Source organism: Anastrepha ludens, chromosome X (assembly GCF_028408465.1).
Source record: "Anastrepha ludens isolate Willacy chromosome X, idAnaLude1.1, whole genome shotgun sequence".
Taxonomy (NCBI): domain Eukaryota; kingdom Metazoa; phylum Arthropoda; class Insecta; order Diptera; family Tephritidae; genus Anastrepha; species Anastrepha ludens.
Genome location: NC_071503.1, coordinates 43,760,180 through 43,785,923, shown reverse-complemented (window position 1 = coordinate 43,785,923; position 25,744 = coordinate 43,760,180). Strand labels below are relative to the sequence as shown.

The 25,744-nt window shown below is 41.0% G+C and overlaps 1 protein-coding gene across 1 annotated transcript in view; it reads right to left on the bottom strand.

Moving 5' to 3' along the window:
- Positions 1-12,316: 12,316 nt before the first annotated feature.
- LOC128870002 (putative nuclease HARBI1) overlaps positions 12,317-25,744 on the bottom strand; it is a 34,313-nt gene continuing 20,885 nt past the window's right edge. The window contains exons 3-8 of the mRNA XM_054112598.1: positions 13,173-13,492; positions 13,013-13,116; positions 12,964-12,968; positions 12,796-12,920; positions 12,596-12,739; positions 12,317-12,534 (exon numbers count right to left, since the gene is read on the bottom strand). Of these exons, the coding sequence (XP_053968573.1) occupies positions 12,527-12,534; positions 12,596-12,739; positions 12,796-12,920; positions 12,964-12,968; positions 13,013-13,116; positions 13,173-13,492 (706 nt within the window). The 3' untranslated portion in view covers positions 12,317-12,526. The remainder of the gene's footprint in view (positions 12,535-12,595; positions 12,740-12,795; positions 12,921-12,963; positions 12,969-13,012; positions 13,117-13,172; positions 13,493-25,744) is intronic.

Genomic DNA, 25,744 nt, shown 5'->3' with positions numbered 1-25,744 from the left:
AAGGCAATGAGCGCAGCTTGGCTGTCACTGCTGACACATAAAGACCTGCCTTTCCATCTGTTTTCCACAACAAAGTTCATCGCATCTTGAACAACATACACCTCCGCTCGAAACACAGATGTATGCATTCCAAGCGCAAAGTGCAGCTTTGCCCCGCTGTATTCCACGTAGACCCCTGAGCCCGAGGCGTGCTCGGTCCTAGAGCCATCTGCGAAAATTCGAAAACAGTGTTTGCCGGGCTCATTTCCTGAGTTTGATCACAGTTGAGCATCTGGTAGCACCACACTCTATCTCTTGTCATGGGGCATGGAGAGAATCGTTGGATCGAAGGCTGTACCGATTCCCATTGTGTTTCCAGATGATCTTCAAGGCCTCTCCTTGGATGAAAACATCAAGTGGTGGTAGACTAATCAGAGCATCTAATGACGGGCCTGAAGTAGTCAGAAAAACTCCGATGCAACGGATGGCCACAGTGCGTTGCAGTCTCGATAAGGTTCTTCTGACTCCCGCGAGAGGGAGTCTACTCAACCAGACCACCGATGCATAGGTTATAATAGGTCTTACTATAGCCGTTTAGATCCATAGGACTTTGCTAGGACAAAGACTCCACGTTTTTCCAAAAACACCTTTGCATTGCCAGGAACCTGTCAGTGCTTTGGATATCTTTGTTTCAACGTGTGATCTCCAGAGGAGCTTACTATCGAGGACTTCTCCAAGATATTTAATTTCCTTGGATAGCTGGACTGTGACTCCTTTTAGCTTGAACAGAACGAGTCCATCAAGCTTCCTCCTTCTGGTGAAGAGGACAATACCTGTCTTGGTGGGATTTGCCGATAGCCTATTCTCACAGCACCAAATGTCAATCATATCCAGAGTTTTCGGCATTTTCCTGCAGATGTTCATAGCCGAAGGGACTGTTACCAAACAGGCAACATCGTCCCCATATGCTTATGCGTAGACTCCCGAGTCGTTTAAGGTAGTGAGCAGAGGATCAATCACCATGCACCAGAGCAATGGAGACAGCACACCGCCTTGGGGGCAACCTCTACTAACCCCGGATGACACCAGCAGATATTCCTATGCGCGCACCGAGACGATTCTTTTGGCCAGCGCCGAACGAATACAATTCACTAGCAACCGGTCTACGCCGTGTCTACTAACAGAGCTGCACATACTGTCAAAAGTGAAATTTTTAAACGCCCCCTCTATGTCTAAAAAGATGCCCACAGCGTAGTCCCTCCTGTCGTTGGCCAGCTTTACCCTAGCAATGAGGTTTTGCCGTGCCGACTCGCAGTATTTTCCACTTTGAAAGGCATGCTGAATTAGAGACAGAGGGTGATCCTTCAGCAAATTCTGACGTATGCACAACACCACCAGTCGTTCGAGACTTTTCAGCATGAGAGAAGTCATGCTGATGGGTCGAAAGCTTTTGGGGCTGGTGTAGTCATCTCTTCCAACCTTTGGAATCAAGGCGCTCCTCGCCATCCTCCAAGACCGTAGTATATAGGCCAGTGCCAAGCATGCAGGGAAGATTTTCTGGTCCGAACGACTTGGAGCCGCCAAAAGATTTATGGCAAATCGACCTCATTCCCCACAGATCTTTCAACGTAGCAGTCATGCCGAGAAGATGTAGCAGCTCTGACAATCGCCTCTATCAATAAGGGCTGTTGACGGCTGACGCTTATCTGATTACCTGGAAAGTGAGAGTCCATCAGCAAGCTGAGGGTCTCACTTTTTCTCTCCATGAAGGAGCCGTCAGATTTCCTAAGTGACCCCAGCTTTGCAGCTGGGCTCCTTTTCAGGATCCTAACCAATTTCACCGTGTTACTCAGAGATCGGTACTGAATCTCTGCAGAATTCCCAAAGGAGGCTCTTTTCGATTTCAAAACATTCAGTTACGGCAGCGTTGAGTTTCTCCTGGCAGCGTTGAGTTTCGCCTGTTCTTTCCGAAGTCTTGGTGGCGTCACGTCAAGGTCCCGCTACGCCCTCCTAAACTTCTGTCAGTCTGTTTTCTGGGTTTTCTAGAGGGTAATGGCATTTGTGCCTCCTCGCCACCCTGAAACTCAATGTACCTGTAGTCTGAGCACGAATCTTTGACAAGGACTCTTCGGTGTTTGATTGACCGCCCATGTTTTTAGTCCGATAGGGTGAGATCAATCACCTCCTGCCTTCTAGCAGTTACAAACATAGGCTGTGCGCCTCTGTTATATATTTGTAGCAAGAGGACGCAATAAATTCGAATATCCGAGAGTCCAGTTCATTGAACTTGCTGCTGCCCCAGATGGTATGCTGAGCATAAGCATCGCAACAGAGGATAAGGCTTAGATTGCGCCGCTCACAAAACCTCACGAGCCTAGTGGCTTTCCCAGGTGGTGGCCCTTCCAGAGCATCGTAAGGAAAATAAGAAGATGCAATCACAAACTTCGACCATCCGTGTCTACCCCTATAACACACCTCAGCCGATACCAGGTCATGACAACAGAATTGCTCAAGACCCGTCACAGTGAGATGGAATGATAATATAAGACCGGTCGTAGGTCTACTCAAACTCCTATCATATAGTAACGTGGCGCCTTTCAACGCGCTTAAGCCACAGAGGTGGCCCCTAAAGACCGAGGGTACTTGCACTGTTGTTATATGGGGTAATGTGTTTAGCTGGGTAAGCCTTCTACTTAGTAGTACAGTAGCTGCTTTGGATGCTGCAAGTTAATCTGTGTGACCGTCAAGGAACGGTAGCTACAAGAACCGTCCAAGCCAATCATTTGGGAAAGACGTGGAAACTTACCGTCCCAAAGAAGAAATTCAGACGGCTCCCGTACCGTGAGTCCATGACATCAGTACTGGCCTCATCCACTTGCACCACAAGAGCAGCCCCTTCCATTCCTTCCCGGTTTCTACTCTTGGTGTACGAAAGGAATCGCCAAAACCTCGTGGTGATGCCCGAGTTCTGGACACGTAGACAAGATAAGACATCCGCCGTAGACAGGTCTGGATCCGGAATCCAGCAGAAGGCCTTCCTGAGGGGTACGCTGTAGAGCGCGAAGCGAGTGGGCCCCATGGGGGAACGTTATTGACTACGGTCCCGATCCACTCGAAATTGGCCAGACTCGCGCACGTCACCCTTATGGTGCCGTCCTTTGTCTCATAGCCCTTCGCGTTGGCTTCAGGACCGGAGGCCATAACCTGACGAATCAATCGACTTTAGCAGTATTTGATTTCTGCATCCGTCAGCTGATAGTCAGGCCCCAGTTTTTCAACCACAGCCATAAGTCGTGGGCCAGCAGTCTTCTCGCTATAGGATGGCTTGGCCGCACCCTTGGATGTTCTTCGGTGAAGGTCCAGCTCCCCATCCTCCACTGACGAAAATTTTACCGGGCAGACAGCTGTGCTGGACTTTTTGTCTAGACGCCGATAGGGACGTGGCTCAACAGAATCTTTTCCCGACACATTGACTAGAGCTAAGACCACTCTAGTACTTTAGGAGGACGTGGCTCGGCCATTACCGGCAGCTGCAGGGCGGGGAGGTGTACTGCTTTCAGCCACCGTCCTTCTCCGCTAACCTCGAGAGCGAGACAGTTTGGGAGCGCTCGTGACCACCGAAGACTCGGTGGCTTCCGTGGGTGGCACTTCCGCCGAACGAGGTCTTTTGGAATACACAGACGCAGAAGGGCCGGCAGAGCCGCATGAGGATTTCTTCCTCATGAGCCTTGCCGCCGCTTCCTTATTTCCCTCCTTGCTACGCTCATCGATTTCCCGACTTCTTTGGGAGTTCGTGCAGCCACCGATGGGACCTCACAACTCAGGCTCTCCGAAACTGGGAAACGTATTTCAGTCTCTGAAGAAGAGGGGATTGCAATAGCAACCACCGTCTCCTCCAGGATGCGCTCTCGCTCATATAGCTTAGAGAATTTGGTAATGGTTGGGCCAGACTACATGACCGTGCCGCAGAAGCGGGTAGATTGCCACTTGTATGGGTCCAGCTGGAGTAATATTATTATGTTATCCATTACCCAGGATGGTTTTTATTCGGGACTCCTCCCAAGCCAGTTTGGTTCGGGGATGGCACTCTGATTCTATGCCAACTTTGAGTCATCACACGAGTGTTGAACCTACCCCATCAAGGAAGACCACTCTTGTAATGCCAGGGATTCCCTATACACCACCTGGGACGCGCCCGATGTGAGATCAGGCAACTCCTCTCGTGAAAAGAATATTGCGTGGTTACTTTGGTGGCCAAATTTTATCGTCTATCTATCTATTATATCTAAATTACAAGTGGTGTTCCACTGGGCTCGGTTCTCGGTCCATTACTGTGAAATATAATGTACGACGGTGTTCTTCGTGTCAGAATTTCAGAGGGAACTAGGGTAATTGGTTTTATCCACGGCATTGGCGGAAGAAAATACCAAAGCAGTCCTTATATCTAGCCGAAAAAACCCAGAAGAGATCTCTTTTAGATTCGGTGACTTCCACATATTGAAAGTTCCTGCAATCAAATACTTGGGAACAATGATAGATAAAAAGCTGTCTTTCAAAGCACACTTTGAATACGCCAACGAAAATGTATCCACCAATACGACGGCTCTGTCGAGGCTGATGCTAAACGTACGAGCACTAAAATAGAATCGCTGTTAGCTTCTGGCTAATGTCGTGAAAAGCCCAATTTTTATGTGATGCACCAATTTGGGCGAATAAAACGAATCATGTCTCATACTTTCGAGGTCTACAGTCTACCTACCGGTTGTGTGCACTACGCATATGTAGCGCATTTAAAGCGGTGTCCGACGATGCAGCCTTAGTAATATCTGGCATGTACCCGCAGGACATATTAGCAATGGAAGCTGCCCAAATAGCAAGAGCACAGAGGCCCATAAGCTCGCCTACTCCTGCGGCATTATGGGAAGGGCTTAGAATGCACAAATGCATTCTCAACCTAAAGCTTTGGCTAACCAGGTCACATGGAGAAGTGGAACACTACCTAACCCAGTTTTTAGTGGGCATGAATGCTTCGAAGCCTATTTATACAGGTTTAACCACGACGACAATCCCTATTGCTGTCACTCAATCCGAGCGGTTATCTTTTGATCTTATTCTGTGTTCTTTCAGCATTCTTACTCACGTGTTTTTGACAACGTGATTTCATAAGGTGTTAACTAAGTTATTTTTCCAAGTGGAACAAGTTACAAACTAAATTCAATTGTGTTAACTACTGTGCAACAATGGCCCAGGACATCCCCCCCTTGGGTCTCTTCATACTAATCGGTTTGCTTTTCTAGCCGATAGTTCGAGAGTCAAAAAAAAGAGGTAAAAACCTAAACAAAAACCGACAAAAAATGGATATCTCTGACTTCTTTGAATTCCCCAATTTACCTTCAGTTAAACATAATATAAATGACCTCAAATATATCACCATTGAATCGGCTGAACAAAATAAACCTATATTACAATACAATTTTACTGTTTTGCGATAACCAAGGCCATACCTTTATGTGCACTAAGCACTGAAATCAATACAGTGAGTGAGCTTCGGGATGGCAAAATTTTGTTACTAGTGTACCGACAAACTCGCTTGTTTTTCCGGCGGCAATGCTGAGAAAAACTTTATAAATCAATGAACTCCAAAAATATACTGTTTTATTTTGCATATAGATCTGCATGCTTATATACATACACACATACTTAATTCTAGAAGAAGGGGACCAAATCACCTGATGTTCATGAGTGCGGGAACTGCAATGCAGGGGCGGATCAAATGATGCGGATCAAAAGGGCGCATATAATATGACCAAACATCCCGGGCCCGTTGAAATGTATTTCAAGCAGGTAGTACAGCTATTTTATGAACTGGTCGGCGTAAGATTCCTCATAAAGTTTCAACATCAACGACTCTAATGCGATTATCACTGCCAACTATGCACTTAATGATACGTCCCATAGTCCATCGCTGCGGAGGTGCGTTCTCGTCTTAGATAATCATTAGCAATCCTTCGAATTGGTCCGCGCTTGCAAACTGTTTATATATTCATGTGGCCATCTTCGCCAAAACAACTGTTTGATCGCAACAGTGCGAGCTCATTTGCTAATATGATCCATGTTGGTGCACATTTCCTCTCGCTCTGGGATTGCTTTAAGAGAGCTGCCTATTAAAAAATGGCCTGGAGTCAGTGCTTCAAGGTCGTTTGGGTCTGATGACAAAAGTGAAATTGGCCGTGAATTTAGTATCGCTTCGATAGAAATCACCACTGTGTTCAATTCCTCAAAGGTAAGGCCACCATTCGCCACACTGCGATTCAAAATACCCTTTGCTGACATCACAGCGGCCTCCCATAGGCCTCCAAAAGGCGGAGCCCTAGGGAAAATAAAGTGGAAATTTATAAACTGAGTAGTAGATAATTTATAATTGACTCTTGATGTTTTTGATGAAATAAAAACATCTTCAACTTTTGAAGTTTCCTGCTGACACCTACAAAATTAGTCGCGTTATCGCCGTATATATCAGTTGGTAATCCTCGCCTGTCGATCATACGCTTCAGTGTGGCCGGAAATGCATCTGTTCACAGGTCAGATACTATTTCTATCTGCACTGCCTTCGTTGAGAAGCACACAAATATGGCTGTATATGTTTTGTATGGTGTTTTGCTTCGAATACGCATGTATGTTTCAATTGGTCCGCAAAAGTCTATACCACACCGTGCGAACGGCCGTGATGGCGTAAGACGTGATACAGGAAGATTGCCCATCGTCTGTTGAAATAATTTCGGCTTATATCTTACACAATGTATGCAAGATCTCACAATACGACGTGCCACATCTCTTGCATTTATGACCCAGAATTGAAGACGTAGTAATGCCACCAGTGCTGTAGCACCTGCATGGTAATGCGTGATGTGTAAATGTCGAATATAGAGCTCCACGAAGTGGCATTTTTCTGGCAATAAGATAGGGTGTTTATGAAAATCTGCGAAATCTGCCAGCTCAAGACGCCCACCCACTAGTAGTAGAAGGAAACCACCATGAATCTGCAGAAACGGGTTGAGAACTTTAAGTGGCCCAGATATTGTTTTGTTTTGGTTGATCAGCCGTATTTCGTCAGCGAAGTGCGGTTGTTGCACATTCCGAACAATGCACCACAGCGTTTGCTTCGAGTCTTGAGGCGATAGATTTCCTTGGTCTAGGTGAGTTTCAAGCGGCCTGCTTGTTAATTGATGAAAACGAAATAGCCAGGCTATAACTCGAAAGCAATGAGTGTATGTACTGTTTCTCTCAAGCACCTTCAAAATGTAGCTTTCTCCGATGACTGCTTCAAAATCTGACTTACGTTTTTCTCGAGAAACTCCTTCCATATCACGTTGGCCATACTGATTGCTGCGCCAGTTTTCGGGTTCAAGTTGTAAGAATGATGGTCCTGAAAACCAGTAGACGTGCCAACAGCAAGGCGCTACACAACTCGAGTTTAGGTAACGATTGCTTCTTAATTGGAGCTACATGCGACTTAGCAGTCAATAAGGGGACAGTAGGTTCCCCTTCTGTTGCTTTGGAGCGAAGATAAATAGCACAGTCATAGGCTCGAATTGACGAATCACAAAAACCACGCATTTGTAAAGAGTTGTGATTTGTTCATCCAGAATACCTTGGAACTGAGAGCGCACTGAGATGAGCTATGTCCTTGAGAAATTATTCCCAAGCCGTTTGTAGGTTCTGCGGCACCGGCTCGTCCCAATTCAGCTTCAAAAGCTGATACAATATTTATTGTAATATGATATTTGCAGTAATAATAACGGGAGCGAGAGTGTGTAACGATATAATCGAAACCGTAGTAGCAAGATGTATAGATCGTTCTGCAGAGTAGGCCCCACAGCAAGAATATCGTTGAGTGATCTTTGGGTTGTACTCTTGTAGGAGGCATCGAATATTACCCTGAGCTTAGTTTGTGTGCTAGTTGGCTTCAGGATATAACGATGAGGCACATAGTAATGTGGATTATCGAAATCCACAATTTTAACGATGCTCATATGTCCAAGGTGGGAGTACTCTTCCATAAATGCGATGTATTGTTTGTGAAGGTCAGGACAGCGCGTTATACGCCGCTCCTGAGCAATAAATTTCGAAGTGAAGTTGCGTACGACTGGCCAAGACAATGAGGGACCTCTTTAAATGGTAGCTTGACAACAACTCCCCTCTCGTTGTTTCTCTGCACGGTTTGCATGTAACTTTGTTCACAATTCCTTTGCTCAGTGGTCCACATGTCTGCCTTTGATGGTTCATCCAGCTTCCAGAGACGTTGCAAATTGGCATCCACTGACTCCTCAACCGTAAGTAGGCAAATTGATGATGAATTCTCGGTAGGTCGTTTATATCGGCCAGAGACGACCCAACCTAATAAAGTCTTCTGTAGTGACGGTAACCCAGGTGCTAACTTTATTTGCCCAATAGACAGAATGTCGGAAAAGATTTCTGTGCCGGTAATAAGATTTACTTGGGAGCAGGAGTCGAATAGCGCTCTACTCAATTGAAAACAGCCAGACGCATCTCGGATGAGCACCACTGCAGTTGCTAGTATGACTTGGTCTTGTGGCGATTTTTCTCGATGTGTGTGCGCTGCTGCAGTACTTACAGGTTACGTTGGTTGCTCAAGGGATTATGCAGAAAGCGATACTGACTGCATTTTGTTTGAAGTAGGAGCATGATGTTTACATCTGAATGCGGACGAGCAATGTGCTAGTTGGTGTTTATTAGACAAACAATTAAGCCACAGTCCTAAGCTTTTTACCTCTTTGAAGCGGTCAGCAATCTCCATTTGCTTGAAGCGAGAGCAACTGTCAATCAAATGGTCTGAATTAGAACATAATGCGCAAGAGCGATTTGTACATGAAAACGAATAGCCCTTACGTGGTGGCTTATTCCTCTTTGTTGCTGGATTTACCAGAATCACCAAACGAGAGGGAGCCCGATGCTGACTCTAAAAACTGACAGCGTCGTTCAAGGACCTTTGCGCATTGTTCCCAAGATGGTAGCGATGTGAAGTCTATCGACTCCCTTCACTTTTTTTGCGTTTCTTCATCAACGTTGTCCATTACAAGGGGAATGAGCAGTAAATGCGAACAATTGTCAACAGAGAACTATAAAGTGCAGACACGTTGTCGACCAAACTTTGTAACTGAGAAGCACCACCTTTTGCAGCAGAAGGCAGCTCGAATAACGACTTCGTGGTTTCCATGATGAGCGTGCTATTGTCGTAACGGGACTTTAATCTGTCAATTGCCTTTGAGTAGTTCTCGCTGGTGATTTGGAACGCCTTCACAGTCTCCAAGGCCTGTCCTTGTAAACAATTGAAGAGATGGTTGAACTTCTCAATATTAGACAGCGTTGACTCATTTCCGATGACGTGCGGGAATGATGCGATGAAATTTTTATACTCTGAGTACCTGGCACAGAATACGGGTAGCTATAATGATATTTTTTGTTGCGAGACAGGAATTGCTGCTGTTGATTCACGGAACGTTGAATTGTGTTCATCTTCACCGAGCTGCATTTCGAGGTTTGAACGGATGGTGACCTAGAGGTCTTCCATTCGAAAGTATTTTCCCAGTTTTACTTTCACTTGTCTCCACTATTGTCCTTATGCGGGACATATTTTTCCGGGTTAGTAAGCGGTGCTGCTTGACTTCTTCCAGCTATGATTCACCAAACAAATTTAACGAAAAGGTATGGATGTGTGATTTGCGAAACGACAAAATGATGAAAATGGTGAGCCGAAAATTATTTCGTGGTTGGTGAATCAGTGCAGCAAAACTTAAGTTTTATGCTAAACAGAAGAAGTTGAAAAAAATTCACTGTTGCGAAAAATGTAATTGCTGAAGCAATATTTAATCCGTTTATCAGCAATTGCCAGTAAAAATTAAAAAAAAACTATATGTCGTGCCTCACGTTGGGCGCCAAAAAATGTACGGACAAACTCGTTTGTTTGTCCGGCGGCAATGCTGAGAAAAACTTTTTAAATCAACGAACTCCAAAAGTATACTGTTTTATTTAGCATATATATCTGCATGCTTATATACATACACACATACTTAATTCTAAGAGAAGGGGACCAAATCACCTGATGTTCATGATTGCGGGAACTGCAATGCAGGGGCGGATCAAAAGGGCGCATATAATATGACCAAACATTTGCAGGGGCAGATCAAATGATGCGGACCAAAGGGGCGCATATAATATGACCAACCAACTAGTAGAGAATAAAAAAATAGCTGAAAGCTTCATTACTTTAAAACAACTTCCTGGAATTTGTTATATTAAAGCCAAATACCACGAAACCCTAAACTGCACGAAAGGCACAGTGTTCGCCCCTTTCTTATCTAACGACAGCGGAACTGAAATAGTGATTGACTTTAGTTCGCAAGGCATATTCGCGGCATATAGGTTTAAAAGAAAAAATGAAAATAACCAATTAACCACAACCGGAGTCGTGCTGCTAACGTTCGACTGATACAATTTACCCAACCAACTCGACATTGCCTGGCGGAAGGTTAACGTTAGACAATACATTCCCAACCCCATGCGCTGCAAAAATTGCCACCTTTTGGGGCATACTATCAAATATTGTAAAGGGAAAGCAGCCTGCAACAATTGAAATTTGCCTCCCCACAACCCAGAAACATGTACACGAGCTACATACTCTCTTACTTCTAAGAGTATGTCCAGTTAATAATAAATATGCCTACTTAGCCCCCAATCTGAATTTTATTGTAATTTTCCGTCTTTTGTTACTGTTGCTCTAACTAACTTAAGCTAGCCAATATTTATTCGATTAACGAGTAAGAGCATTATTAAGAGAACTTCCGCTGTTAAATACAAAGATTACTCTAGCTGCAAGTGTGTTAATATATAACATCGAATTTGAAATACTAGCTAACGCAACTTATATTTAGCTCTTCAGTTTCAGTTTTAGTAGACACACCTGTTAAAACAGGGGTGGCTTTCTGTAATTCGATATCGAGCAAAAACGATATTCGAAGTATATTCGAAGTATCGTTTTTGCTTTCTGTAACAAAAAATGTCGTAGCATTACATCGAACGTTCGATAGATACAGCTCGACATCACTTTTGCTCTCGTTTTCATTTTTCAGCTGTTTATTTTTTCAAAATGTAAGTTAAAAACTAAAATTTTTTTTTAATTTTAAGTTTTATATAGTTGTTTGCATAGGTCTCAACAAACAAACGCTGCTCAACTAAAGATAATGGTGGAATATATGGAGAAGCACGATTCATTAGCTAAAAATAGCTTACAGAGTGCAGCTAATGGCTGTTCGAAAAAGAAAGAGTTATGGGATAAGCTAACGGAATTGTTAAACAGTAACGGACCTCCCATGAAGCCAACAAAAGCATGTCAGAAAGTTTGTATTAACATTTACCATTACTTTTAAACATTTTCATTTGTGGTAATAAATTCTTGTAATACCCCTAGGTATGGACTGACTACCAATATATATAATGCAAAACGCAAGCTTACCCAGCGCATGAAAAGTATGACGAAAACGAGTGGTGGTCCATATGATGCGGTTTCATTGAACCATATGGAGGAACGGATAGTTGCCGCAGCCATACTAGGCGAGCACATATCGGGAGTACCAGGCGCAACTTCATATGGTTGCCATACAGACGGACCCAGCTGTTCTACTGCGGCTCCACAGGCAGACGATACTTTCGTTTGTGAATATTCGGCCCAAATCTCGAGCGCCGATAATTCTTCTAGTGACGACGAAGGCAAAACATCAAGGAAGTCTGTGCCTACAAAAATTAATATACGCGAGGAAGGGGAAATCGACGAGGTACAACCTGCTAAAACGAAAAGATGTTCAGACCCCAAAATCAAAATAATTGAAAAGCAAGAAAAATTTCAAAGTGAAGTGTTGAGGCTTTTCGAAGAGAGCAATGAAATCGCAAAGAGGAAACTGCAACTAAAGGAGACACAAATTGCAACTGAAGTGCAATATAAAAAAATGAAGATTCGAGTCTTAGAGCTAGACTTGGAAAAACTGAAATGTGAAATCGCATTGCTAAAACGAAAAATGAATAATTAATGAGTTACTTTATGTATGTGATAACTTTAAGCTTAGTTTTTTACCTTTTATAAAAAGAAAGACTGATACCTGAGAAATGAAGTACAATTTTTTGTTATACTTAAGAAATTTTATTTAATTTATCAAATGAAGAAATGAAGTACAATTTTTAGTTATACTTAAGAAATTTTATTTAATTTACCAGCAATAAAATGAAATTTTTACATTGCTGATTGAGAAAGATGGTCTTTTATTCTATTTCTTATCCTCTCTGATAATCGATTGTTTATGTCCAATGGTGTACATTCTAACAGTCCTTCTTGTCTTTGAGTTAGAGTTTCGTTGCTGAATTGATATGGAATATTCCTATCGATGCATACATTGTGAAGAGCGGCGCACACGTTTGCAATTTTTGCAACCAATGTTGGGTTGTACCTTGGCTTTCTATCGTCCGATAATATTCTCTAGCGGCCTAAAGTGAACAATGCAATTAATGTTAGTGTATTTACATTTGATTCAATAAATACAGGAACCTTTGTATACGCCAATGCTTCTTTCGACAATGCTTCTAGCCTTACTGTGGATGTCGTTGAAAATACATTTGCCTACGTCGGTCTCATTTTCGCGTAATCGATACGGGGTCATAAGCCATGGCTCAAGAGGGTATCCAGAATCCCCTAAAAATATACATATTTATTCCCGTATCTTAATTTTTTCCTATTTAACTACTCACCTAATAGCCACGAACTTGTATCTCCATTATTATAGCGCCGCTCCGTTACATTCCTCTCATTTGAGGCTTTCCAAACAAAGGAATCGTGCGCAGCTCCTCCGTACTGTGGGCATATAGCTTTTATTCTTAATTTATGGTCACATATCTGCAATAAAAAATGTAGAGCACGATAACTCCAAGAAAAAAGGATTAAGTGCTAGTGTAAGTATATATTTACAATCATCGCGTTTATACTATGTTTTCCTTTCCTGTTGAAGTATATATGCTCGTTCTCAATAGGCCTCAACAGCATTAAATTAGTACCATCTACGGCACCAACAACTGCAATGAATTAAAATAGTAAAATATTTAAATTTCGTTAATATTGCACTACTTACTTCCCGGAAAGTTATATTTTTCATGGAACCACTCTTTGCACGGCTGGAAGTTTTTTTCGAAAGATATCCATTGGTTGCATAGAGTTTCTTCCATCGACGATAATGTGCTGCGAAATATCTTCGACAGAGTACTATGCCCCATTGCTGCTGTGTGTGCGCCGCCAGTTTGCCACTGGTAACCGCCACCTGCTAATATCTCCAGCGTTGCAGCTAGCCTCAAAATTGGAGGTATATTTGTACTCCTAAGTCCTTCTCTAAGGTTTATTTCACAAAGGACGTACATAAAAACCTCCTTGATCAGTCGGTATTTTGTTTGGAAGCTGTGCAAAAGAAATACTTTGATATTTACTTAATGAAATTTGTATTAATCTTACTATAAATCGGGCAATACCATTGGATTCGACGCATCGCGTATTCTCCTTCTATTTATTGAAGAATTTTCTTCATTAAAATCTTCCAATATTAAAAAATAGCGCCAATTGTACATATTTACTTTTAATTTTTATTGCTTTCGTGCACTTTTTGACAACTATAAACCACTTTCCAAACACTTCCGAAAATATGAAAACGATAGTACAAATATCGAAATACGGGAACCAAAATGGGATCGTCGCGCATTCGATATCGAATTAAAGTGTCGAGCAAACGAGTGTCGACTATCGAATTACAGAAAGCCACCCCAGGTCAACACACAAATAATCGTAGTTAGGAAAATTGTTGTGGTTTTATTAGCTACTAATAAAGGCGATTAATAATTAATCGAATATCATCAAATACTTTTAAAAAAGTATACTTTGTGCTAAAACATTGTGCGGAATATATAGAACGTATTCCGTTTGTGGCGCAGTCGGCAGGATAGAAATTTTCAGACATTGAAAATAGTACCGCTTGCTCCGTTATAAGAAAAAAAAAAAATATATATGTATATAAAGCCACCAAAAAGCAAAAACAATTGATTTACTTTTGCAAGCACAATACATATGTGTTTATGAACAAAACGCGACAAAGTTGTTCGACGAAAATAGAGAATTACAATAATAAAAATAGATAAAATGATGGACGAATTGAATCAAAAGTTAGCAGCAATGGAATTAGCTATGAAACAACAACAAACTGTAATTATGGAACCACAACAACAAATAAGTATGCACAGACAAGAAGAAGTAGTGCAAAATCAATTTCTTCAACTAAGTACTAAGGACGTTTTACAACAATTTCGTCACATTAGACCGTTAGATGGCACAAAACCAGTATGTTCTTTTTTCAAGTCCGTTGAAAATGTACTACAGCTTTGTGGAAGCAATGTGGATTTGACACGTTTTGGAATTCAAATTATAAGAAACGAAAAAATTATGGGTGATGCTGGCAGGAGTATACAAGAGTTAGAAGATGCTGCTGACTGGAACCTTATCAAATCGCAATTAAAGCAGCATTTCAGACCCCGACGAACATATGGAGAAATTTTCAACAGTTGCAGAATTGTAAAAGTAATCACCCTTGTCACGTCGGTCTCCTTGCCGCGGGGATGAGGCTTAAGTGGTGATTTAAGTGGTGGTGAAGGGCAGCTCCATATAGGAATTGGGTATCCACCCATCCGCGGAATTGGTGGCCACCCAAGTACTATGTGGAGAGCACCGTACCGACAACCTGGCAATAGCTATAAAATGCATTTTTCTACAATGTGGAGATTAACGATGGAGGTTTCTGCACGAGGTAACCCATTTTCGGGAAATTCTACCTTCGAGCAATCGACGGCTCGGGCACCGGATGTGCAGGACCGAACCCCACACCCCCTATGACCGGAACTGACATCCAGGGTTCCGGAGGAAGCGAACTACTAGTGGGGAAACACGGTACATTTGCAATGCCAATGGAGAGCCGAGTGAGTGTGAGCGATACACCGTGTCCGAAATGATCCGAAGCAACTGAACAAGTTGTGGAGGATGTGGAGATGGCAGACAATCTCTCAGTAGACTCATATGGATCTCTGGTACCGAGTAAGTCTTTGACAACGGTTAAGCCTGGTGTGAATCAGGTAAGTACCGGTAAAAAGTGTGTAGTTATTGGAGATACGAAAGCAGGTGTTGGTCCATCCGCAAGGCAGATTAAACGAAGAAGACAGAAGGTGAAGAAAGCCGAAGTATCACCTAAGGTAAGTACTCAAGCTTCGTCAACTTTGACACCTGTAATAGAGACGGGAAAGCGTGGCAGAACAGAGGATTCGAAGTACGGGTGCCGTCCTCACCTACATCTGGGGCGGATCCATTTCTGTGTCCAGGATAAGGTGGACGCCAAGGCGTAAATATGCTCAGTCTCATGATTGAAGTAATATTTACACAGATAAATCTGCAGCATGGCAAAGCGTCTACGGCTCTCCTGAGCCGTAGGCATGCAAAACTGCAAACAAACCCACACATAATACTAATACAAAAACCAGGGGTATGTCACAAGCGTATCTGTGGTCTAGGTGCTATGTCGTGGGGACAAATACTTCATGGTGAAGGGAATGAGAGACCACGAGCATGTATTATCATGCTGAGGTTGATCGAACACACGATGTTAAAAGAGCTATGCTCCGGAGATATCGTTGCTGCAAAAATAAAGTACTTGAAAAGTGGGAGCAGTGTCGAAGCTATCATAGTTTCGGCCTACCTACCCTACGACTCTTTACAACCACCTCCTTCAAGGGAGCTAAGAGAAGTGGTCAAGTATGCAGAATCCAATAATCTGGGGCTAATAGTGGGCTGTGATGCAAATTCACAGAACATTGTGTGGGGAAGCATCAAATGGAACCCCAGAGGTCTCAAGTTACTGGATTTTATCCTGTCATCCGATTCGGTCATTCAAAACACTGGTAACAAACAAACTTTTGTGACCAGAAGGAGACAAGAGGTGATTGATTTAACACTTACCAATAGTTCAGTTGGAAATCAAATCAACGGATGGCGAGTTTTGGAAAAGGACTCTCTTTCCGATCATTGTCTTATCGAATTCTGATTGGAAATTCATACAATATCAATCCCTTCTGGTAGGAATCCTCGAAATGTGGACTGACACTGGTATGGTGAGCTTGTAACAGAGCGATTACCAAACCTGAAAAAAGTCAAATCAGTAGAAATGATTTAAGATACTACTAAGAAATTTGAAGGTACTTAAATCAAATGCTTTGAGGAACTGTGTCCACTCAGACAAGATAGACAGGGGAAAGCGGTTCCTTGGTGGAACCCTGAATTGTCGAAGCTTCGTGTACGGTCCAGAAAACTTCTTAATAAGGCCTTAAAGACCCAAACAGAGGAGGACTGGGCTAATCATCGACTTATACAGAGAGAATATAAGAAAAAAGTACGGAAAGCCAAACTTGAATCCTATAGAAATTTCTGCAGTAACGTCGAAGAAATGAGGGAAACAGCGAGACTCTGTAAGGTCCTTCATTTAGACCGCTCAGTAAGGCTGGATTCCATTCGAAAACCTGATGGTTCATACACTATTTCCAAATCGAAAACGTTTAATGCTCTACTCGAAACCCATTTTCTGGACAGTAGAACTATGTCTGAAGAAGAGAGTGGCATGAGCAATAACGGTAGCAACGGTGGAACCTCTAGGTACAGTTGGTATATTGCTAGTCGGATAGTGACAAAAGAATCGATAAGGTTTTCCTTGTCTTCCTTTGAGAACTTTAAGTCTCCTGGACCTGACGGAATATATTCAGCAATGCTTAAAAAAGGAGGAGACAGGCCGACTGTGGCCCTGAAAAGGATCTTCACAGCCTGTCTCGCATTTGGTTATATACCATCCCAATGGCGACGCGTAAGAGTAGTATTTATTCCGAAACCAGGAAAAGATGACTATTCCCTAGCAAAAAGTTTTAGACCAATCAGCTTGACATCGTTCACGTTGAAAAGTCTGGAACGAGTGGTGGAGAAACATATTCGAGTGGGGGTATTGCCGAGAAGTCCACTGAGTAGAAATCAACACGCTTACCAGAGTGGAAAATCATGTGAATCAGCCTTGCACGATCTTGTAGCAAGATTGAAGCCGGGCTGGAAGCTGACGAATACACAATGGGCGTGTTCGTGGACATTGAGGGGGCTTTTGATAATGCCACTTTCGGCTCGAACGACACGGAGTTAATCAAGCCATTATAAAATGGATATATTCCATGCTCTTTGAGAGGCTGTTAACCGCTGGTGGGAGCAGTGACGAACAAATCACAGTCAGGGCCAAGCAAGGATGTCCCCAAGGGGGTGTTCTTTCTCCGCTGCTGTGGTGCTTCGTCGTAGACTCTCTATTAGTGGAGATGCAGGAACTCGGTTTTCATGCCCAAGCATATGCGGACGATGTCTGTGCGCTAACATCGGATAAATCCCTAAGAAGGCTTTGCACGAAAGTGCAGAGGATTCTTGACAAAATCGATGACTGGTGCATGAGACAAGGTCTTTCCGTTAATCCGAACAAAACAACCATAGTCTTGTGTATGAGAAAACGGAAATTGGATGGACTCAGTCTTCCAACACTGAAAGGTGTGACACTTGGCCTTTCCAACGAAGTTAAATATCTTGGAGTAATCTTGGATAAGAAGCTGACTTGGGAGACGTTTCAGTGAAGGTGAGTCGTGCATTGAAAATTTTTCAGCAATGCCGTAGAGCCTTTGGCAAAACCTGGGGTCTGAAACCTGCTGTGGTCCTATGGATATACACAGCACTTATCAGACCAATCATCACTTACGCTTCTGTGGTCTGGTGGCGACGGAGCGTGGTTAAGTCCACAACCGGGAACTTTACAGGCTGCAAAGAAGTGTATGTTTATGCATCACGGGTGCCATGAGTACAACCTCTGGTGATGCCCTAAATGCTATGCTTGATTTGCTCTCCCTGGACCTTAAGATACAACAGGAAGCAATAAAAGCAATGTGTAGACTCCATAAATATGGTTTCTGGCACTAAGATGGAACTTCGGGACACAGAGAAATCTTTAGGTTGCTATCTGAGTAGTATCCTCTGTTTTTGGCACAAAAAGACGACCTGATACCCACAGTTTCATTTGGAAGAAAATTTGATGTCAGATTTCCATCGCGTGAACAATGGTGCAATCCAGAATGCATGCAGGGAGGTTTGACGGATATTTTCTTTACCGATGTGTCCAAGAATGAAATAGGGTCTGGAGCCGGATGCTACTTAAACGATAGTAATAAGTATCACTTTGCTATGGGGAAATGGCAACTGTTTTCCAAACAGAAGTTTTTGCCATCCTGAAAGTAGCCGAATGGATAATCGAGAGGAGATGGAGCGGGAAACAGATTGGAGTTTTCAGTGACAGTCAGGCTGCACTGAAGGCCCTGGAGAACGCTAAGCAAACCTCAATAATTGTTCAAGAATGTAAGAACAAGTTTAATTCTGTTGCAAGGCAAAGCAGGCTTGTACTTATAAGGGTTCCAGGACACTCCGGTGTTCAAGGAAACGAAATTGCCGATGAGTTGACCAACCGTGGATCAGGGGTTCCCCCACAAGCGCCAGAGCCAATAATCGGAATCAGTTCTGCAGGAATCATGAATTGGATGAGCAATTATGTAAGCAATCTGCATAAAGAACGATGGTCCGATCTAGAACGCTACAGAACTGCAAAGTGTTTTGAGACAAGTCCGAACAGAAAACTGTCAAACTTTCTACTAAAACTTAGAAGGAAATACATTCGGTTGATGGTCGGTATCATTACAGGACACAACCCATGGGGTCAGCATATGACCACCATTGGAATCATTGAGGACCCAGTGAGCCTGTCATGCTTGGAGGAGGCGGATAGCACTGAGCACTTTCTCTGTGAATGCCCTGCCTTTGCTAGAGCACGGCTACGAGTTTTGGGTTCCGATGTCATGAGAATGAGTAATATTTGTTCTCTAAAACTGGAGGATATTTCCAGATTTGCCAAAAAATCTGCAAAATTCTCACAGGACTAACTATCTCTATCTCTGTCTCTATTCTTTCCTATCTCTTTCTCTGATACTTTTCTCCTTCCCTCCTTGACTATCAACCCCCTTTGTAGAGCTTTAAATACAATGGGCTTTTTAGCCTGAGTGTTTTAGGAGCCACCAAATCTCCTAGTGCTCCTTGGCTCGACCTTTTCAAATTTCAATTTCAATCTCATTAAGAGAATTATCTTGTTTTTTTGAAAAGGCCAAATTTGACCTAAACGAACTATACGAGTTTGATGCTAAAAAGTCAAAACTTTTACCTCCTCAATGTATGAATGAGGTTATTGTAAGGTACACAAATTTAAAACTGCTGGACGATACCAGATGCATAGATTTTAGGCATAGAAGGCAACAAACAAAAATTAAAAGCAATTCGAAATAAATCTGCAATATGAGGGAGAAAATGTTAAACAATCGTTTTAAATAATAATAATATGTATACATTTCCTGTAAATAAAAGTGAATTACAACAACGCGATGCTCAAGTTAGAAACTATCAATATAAGCAACAAGATAGTCCAGCACAGCAACACCATAAAAACACGCATAAATTATATGATAATAGCAATTCTTCGCGGTTCTGGAATAGGGACTATTCAACCATGAATAGCAATAATCGTAATAATGGAGTTGAACCCATGGATATTGCTAATATAGACGAGGCTGTAAATTTTTGCGATGGCCTCGATATCCAAACTTACCCATACAGGGTTTGATTGAAAATAATGAGACTCATATATTTTTAAGCAGTTTTATAAAACCTTTTGGCTTATGCAACTATTATTTTTCAAAATAGGGCCCTTGAGCGTCAATACACCGCTGGTAGCGGTCATTCCACTGCAGGAAACATTTTTTAAACTCATCCGCCGGAATCGCGTTCATTTCGGCTGTCACGGTTTTTAGGATCGCTTCGATGGAGTCAAAACGCGTTTTCCGGTCACGATTTCCCGCACATTGTAATAAGTTAAATTTAACTCTTCACTGATCTCACGTAGACTAGCAGGACGGTTAATGTTCAAAAATTCACGAGCCCGGTTCACATCTTCGTCTGTTTGCGTCGTCGAAGGCCTTCCAGATCGCAGTTCGTCTTCGACGTCCTCCCGGCCTTCCTTAAACGACCTGTGCCACCGTTTTATCTGGGCTCTGGACAGAGATTGGCCCCCTAAACCTCCTTGAGTAGCCCAATGGTTTCGGTACTCGTTTTGTTTAGCTTTACGCAAAATTTGATCGAGTAACGTTGCTCCAACGATTGCTGCATTTTCGCCACTGCAAAATCCTAACACACTTTTAAAAAAGCTTTCACGCGCGGAGCGATGTTAACTGCACCGCTGTTGCCAGCGAACTGGGAGCGATTTCTAGTGGAAGGGGTCCAACGATCATTTTCCCCCATTTGGATCACCTTAGCAGTGAAGAGCACGAAAAGCTGGGAATGTACGAAGACTTATTTTATAAAGAAGGAGAGAGTCTGACGGCTACTCATTGCATCCAGCACAAAATAGTTACGCAAACTAACAATCCCATCTACTCGAAAATTTATCGATATCCCAAAGTTCACGAAGAAGAGATAAGTCGCCAAATAAGTGATATGCTTAAGTAAAATATCATAGCGCCATCTTCGTCCCCGTATAACAGTGTGGATTGTGCCCAAGAAAGAGAATAAAACAGGTTCGAGAGAATGGCGAATTATTACCGATTATCGGAAGCTGAACGAAAATACAGTGGCCGATAAGTTTCCAATTCCTAGTACAGACAGTATATTAGAAAAATTGGGAAGAGCAATATACTTCACTTCATTGGACCTTGCGAAAGGCTTCCATCAAATTGTAGTGAAACCTTAAGACAAGAAAAAGGCTGAGTTTCAACCCGTCATGGACATTTTGAGCTCATCAGAATGCCATTTGGGCTTAAAAACGACCCATCAACCTTCCAAAGGTTAATGAATGTATGTAGTTCTCCAAAAGTACATAAATAAAATATGTTAAACCACACACCACCTAGACCATATTTTGATTTTTAGTACCTCTTTGGAAGAACATTTAAACTTGAAACTTATATTTGAATCATTAAGAAAAGCCGGTCTTAACCCTAGAAAGATAACCTACGTCGCAGAGGCGTCTGCGAAATAAACATATTGCTATCTCTTTTTATTAGGCGCGCGTATTAACATGTCGTTCTCAGTCAGCTCAGTCGTCGGTCTACTCTGTCGCGGGACGGTTGTGTCTATGCTGTAAGTACCATAGTTCAGCGGCTATGACTAGTTGATGCGCTCGCGAGGCGTATGGTTATCTTTTATTTTATGGTTTTATGGTTATTTTTTATTTTTCTGTTTTTCTGGTGGCACTATAAGATCTAATAAACGCGAGATCCCTGAGGAGTTGAAAAACACTCGATCTCGACCAAACGGCACATCAATGTTCTGTTACGATGAATGTTTGACACTAGTGCCATACAAGCCGAAGCCCTCGAAGGTGGTTTATCTGTTATCATCGTGTGATGAAGAAGGTGTCATCAACCCAACAACCGGCAAGCCTGAAATAATAATGTATTACAATCAGACTAAGGGCGGCGTTGACATATTTGGTCAAATGTGCTCAACATCGTCCTGTTCGAGGAAAACGAATAGATGGCCAATGACCATGTTTTATGGTATACTAAATAGAGCATTTATCAATTAATTTGTCATTTACTGTCACAATGTTCTAACAAAACGTGATAAGACTTTGAATCGGAGAGAATTCATGAAAAAACTCAGTACTCAACTGACTGCACCGTGGATGACGCAAAGACTGGAGGCACCCACTTTGCCAAGGCATGTGCGAAGCAACATTGAAAATATTTTTCCAAAATCTGCTGTACAGGCTTCCACAGATGATGAAGAAAAACCCTCAGCCATAAAAAGGCGTTATTGCAGTCTTTGCACGTCTAAAAGAAAAAGAATGTCAAAGATGACCTGTGCCAAATGCAAAAAGTCAGTTTGTGGTGAACACAAGAAACACGTTTGTCATGACTGTCTCTAAAGAAATTTTTTATAATATTATAGTTTTTTTTACTCTGTAGTCTACTAGTTTGTAAGGATAAACCACTATTTTTTGTGATATTTTACGGGATTTATTTATTTATTTATTTATTTATTTATTTATTTATTTATTGTCTTTGAATGGATACATTCTTACAGACTATATTAAGCTAATGTACAATAGTTTATTAGTTACTAAGAAAAGAACGATTTAAGATGATTGACTAAGATGCCATACGGCCATGTAAAATCAGCACCAGAAGAATTGAAAAACATATTTAAATCTGAACATGCCCTAGGAATCGGAGCATTCATCCCATAGTTGGTTCTCGAGAAGCCAATTTTAAAGGTTTCGTACTGTCGGAGCCTCATATTGGGTATATTAAATTGAATTTTACTTAAGAGGGAAGGACAATCAATAGATCCAGAAATAATACGAATAATAAATGAGCACGATAGAATAGACCGTCTGCTATCAAGTGGTTTTAAGTCAATTAGTAAACATCGAGAGCGGTACGATGGTACAGGTTCAGAAAAGTTTAAAGATCGGAGCGCAAAACGAAGAAAGACTTTCTGCACTCTCTCAATCCGATTAGACAGACCTATTTGGTACGGTCTCCAAATAATAGCGGCATACTCTAATCTTGATCTAACAAAAGCACAATACAATGTTTTGAGAGTGTCCCATAAACCGAAGACTGTTGATTTTTGTTAATTTTTCATAGAGGTCTAGTAATTTAAGTTTAAAATTACTTTAAATATAAAAAAAATATAATATAAAAGCATTTTATTTTTACAATAATGCCAAACCTTTAACATGATGAAATAAATATCCATTGTTAGTATAAAATTGATGCCTTAGAAAAGCATGCGCCTCTGAAGCGTATGATTATCTTTTACGTACGTTGTCATATGGTTATCTTTCTACGGTTAAGATACAGATGAATAAATGTAATTTTTTATCTAAAGAAACAGAGTATTTACGCCATATCTTAACTCATGAAAGAGGGAAACCTACTGACAACAAAATTGATGTAATTCGAAACCTTAAATTACCAACTACTGAGAAACAGATTAGGTTATTCTTAGGTATTACCGTAAATTTGTAAAAGATTACGCGAAAGTAGCGTATCCGACGATTTATTATCTGAAGAAAGGAAGAAAAATAAATCCTAATGATTCAAATTATGTCTCAGCGTTGGAGAAATTGAAAATTTTAATGACAGATCATCCTATTTTACGCTACCCCAATTTTAACAAAAGGTTTAAAGTAACTACCGATGCAAGTAACTTGCTTTTGGGGCTGTTTTATCCCAGGATGGCCACACTGTGTGTTTTGCTTCGAGGACACTTAATGATCATGAGAAACATAATTCGACGGTCGAGAAAGAGTTACTTAGTATAGTTTGGGTGGTTCACTATTTTAGGCCGATTGTTTTTGGTAGAGAATTCGATCTGCAAACGGATCATCAACCGCTTAAGTGGTTACAAGTGAAGTATAGGGGTAAGGATATTAATCCACGTCTGCAAAGGTGGCTAGTCCTATTAGGAGAATACGACGCGAAAATCGAATATATTCAGGGAAAAGATAATAAAATTGCCGATTTTTTCAGCCGAATAAGTTCCAACACCAACGAAATTAATATGCTCAGTGAAGAAAATGACAATTTTTCAACCATGCCAACCATACATCCCCAAGACCACTTCCCAATATTAGACACGGTTGTGAACCGCTTTAAAACACAAATTATTTTATTAAAAGAAAAATCAATCGAAAAAGAGTACGTACTCGGAAATAAGCGAATATATATTCAAGAAAGTGATATCCCTGATTTTATATCCGACATAGTTAGGCGAAGCGTGCTATCGGGTAAAGTAGGAATACTATATATTGCGAGCTCAGTGATTCAGTTTACAATACCGTCCAGTTAAAGTTAATCGAATTATTGGAAAACAGTAAAAGTGAAATTTGGTCAAATGCTCATACATGGCTAAAGATGTAAAAAACTGAAGAAGAAGCCATACAGCAAATATCTGTTTTTCATACTAAAGAATCTGGCCATTCGGTCATAATCCCTAATTACGAAAGTTTAAAGCGAAAAATGTGTTACCCAAATTTAAGAAATATTATCAGTAAAGTAATAAATAATTGCGATATTTGCGCAGCATCAAAGTATGACCGAAATCCCATAAAGAAAAAATTCCATATCACGGAAACGCCTTCCGATAAAAGAGAAATAATACACATAGATACCTACGTTAATTCCAAACATTCGTTTATAATTTCCCTTGATAAATTTTCAAAACATGCTGTAGCTTTTTTCCTTGAAGACAGAAATAGTCTTACTCTTGTAGAAAAAATAAGAATGCACATTTCGGTCTTTGGTAAAATGAAAAAAATCGTTTGCGATAACGAATTTAACTCTATTAACGTAAAACAATTTTGTAAAGAGGAAAATATAGAATTGCATTTATAAAAGCTAAACAGCCTTACAGGCAATTCTGATGTGGAAAGGCTTAAGAACACTTTAACTGAAAGAATCAGAGCCTTAAATTTAGAAAGAGAGATGCCAATAAAAGACTAAGTAAGTAAAGCAATAAAGCTTTACAACAACACTTTCCATTCAACGATTGAAAATACGCCCAACAATGTCCACAACAACAAAGCGGACACGAATAAAGTAAAGGAGAAAACTGAACAAAAAAAAATTAAAGAAAATATCCAAAACAAATAAAAAAAGAGAGGAGTATGTAGATAATAGAAGTGAGGGTTTTGTCAAAAATGATTTAAATGTTCGACACAAAGAACAACCAAAATTTAGAAATATGAAATTAACGAATGTTCACGAATCAAACGGCCGTTTAAGCGAAGTGCAAGCCGATAAACAATTTATTACAAATTTAAATTTTTTTTTTGATCAGTACAATAATTTTTTTTTCTGTCCGTAAATATACTGCTGCTATAATTATTGAATTGCTATTTTTATTTAAAGTATCCCATATTTGACTATTTTGCACACAAATCGTTATATACTAAGTGCATATGTACATTTTACTTATTCATATATTGCGTAGTAATACATGCCTATTTGCCTTAAATATATCTATACGGTATACTAAAAATTCATAGAGCTATGTGAAATCATACATATATAAATACAAAACTTAGAATAAAGAAAAGTAAAAAGACTAAACGTAAAATCCCGGAGTATTTTGAAGTCATGGGAGGGAGGTGTTACATACTCTCTTACTTCTAAGAGTATGTCCAGTTAATAATGAATATACCTACTTAGCCCCCAATCTGAATTTTATTGTAATTTTCCGTCTTTTGTTACTCTTGCTCTAACTAACTTAATCAGTAAGATCATTATTAAGAGAACTTCCGCTGTTAAATACAAATATTACTCTAGCTGTAAGTGTGTTAATAATATATATAACATCGAATTTGAAATATTAGCTAACGCAACTTATAATTAGATCTTAAGTTTCAGTTTTAGTAGACACACCTATTAAAACAGTTCAACACACAAATAAACGCAATTAGGAAAATTGTTGTGGTTTTATTAGCTACTAATAAAGGCGATTAAT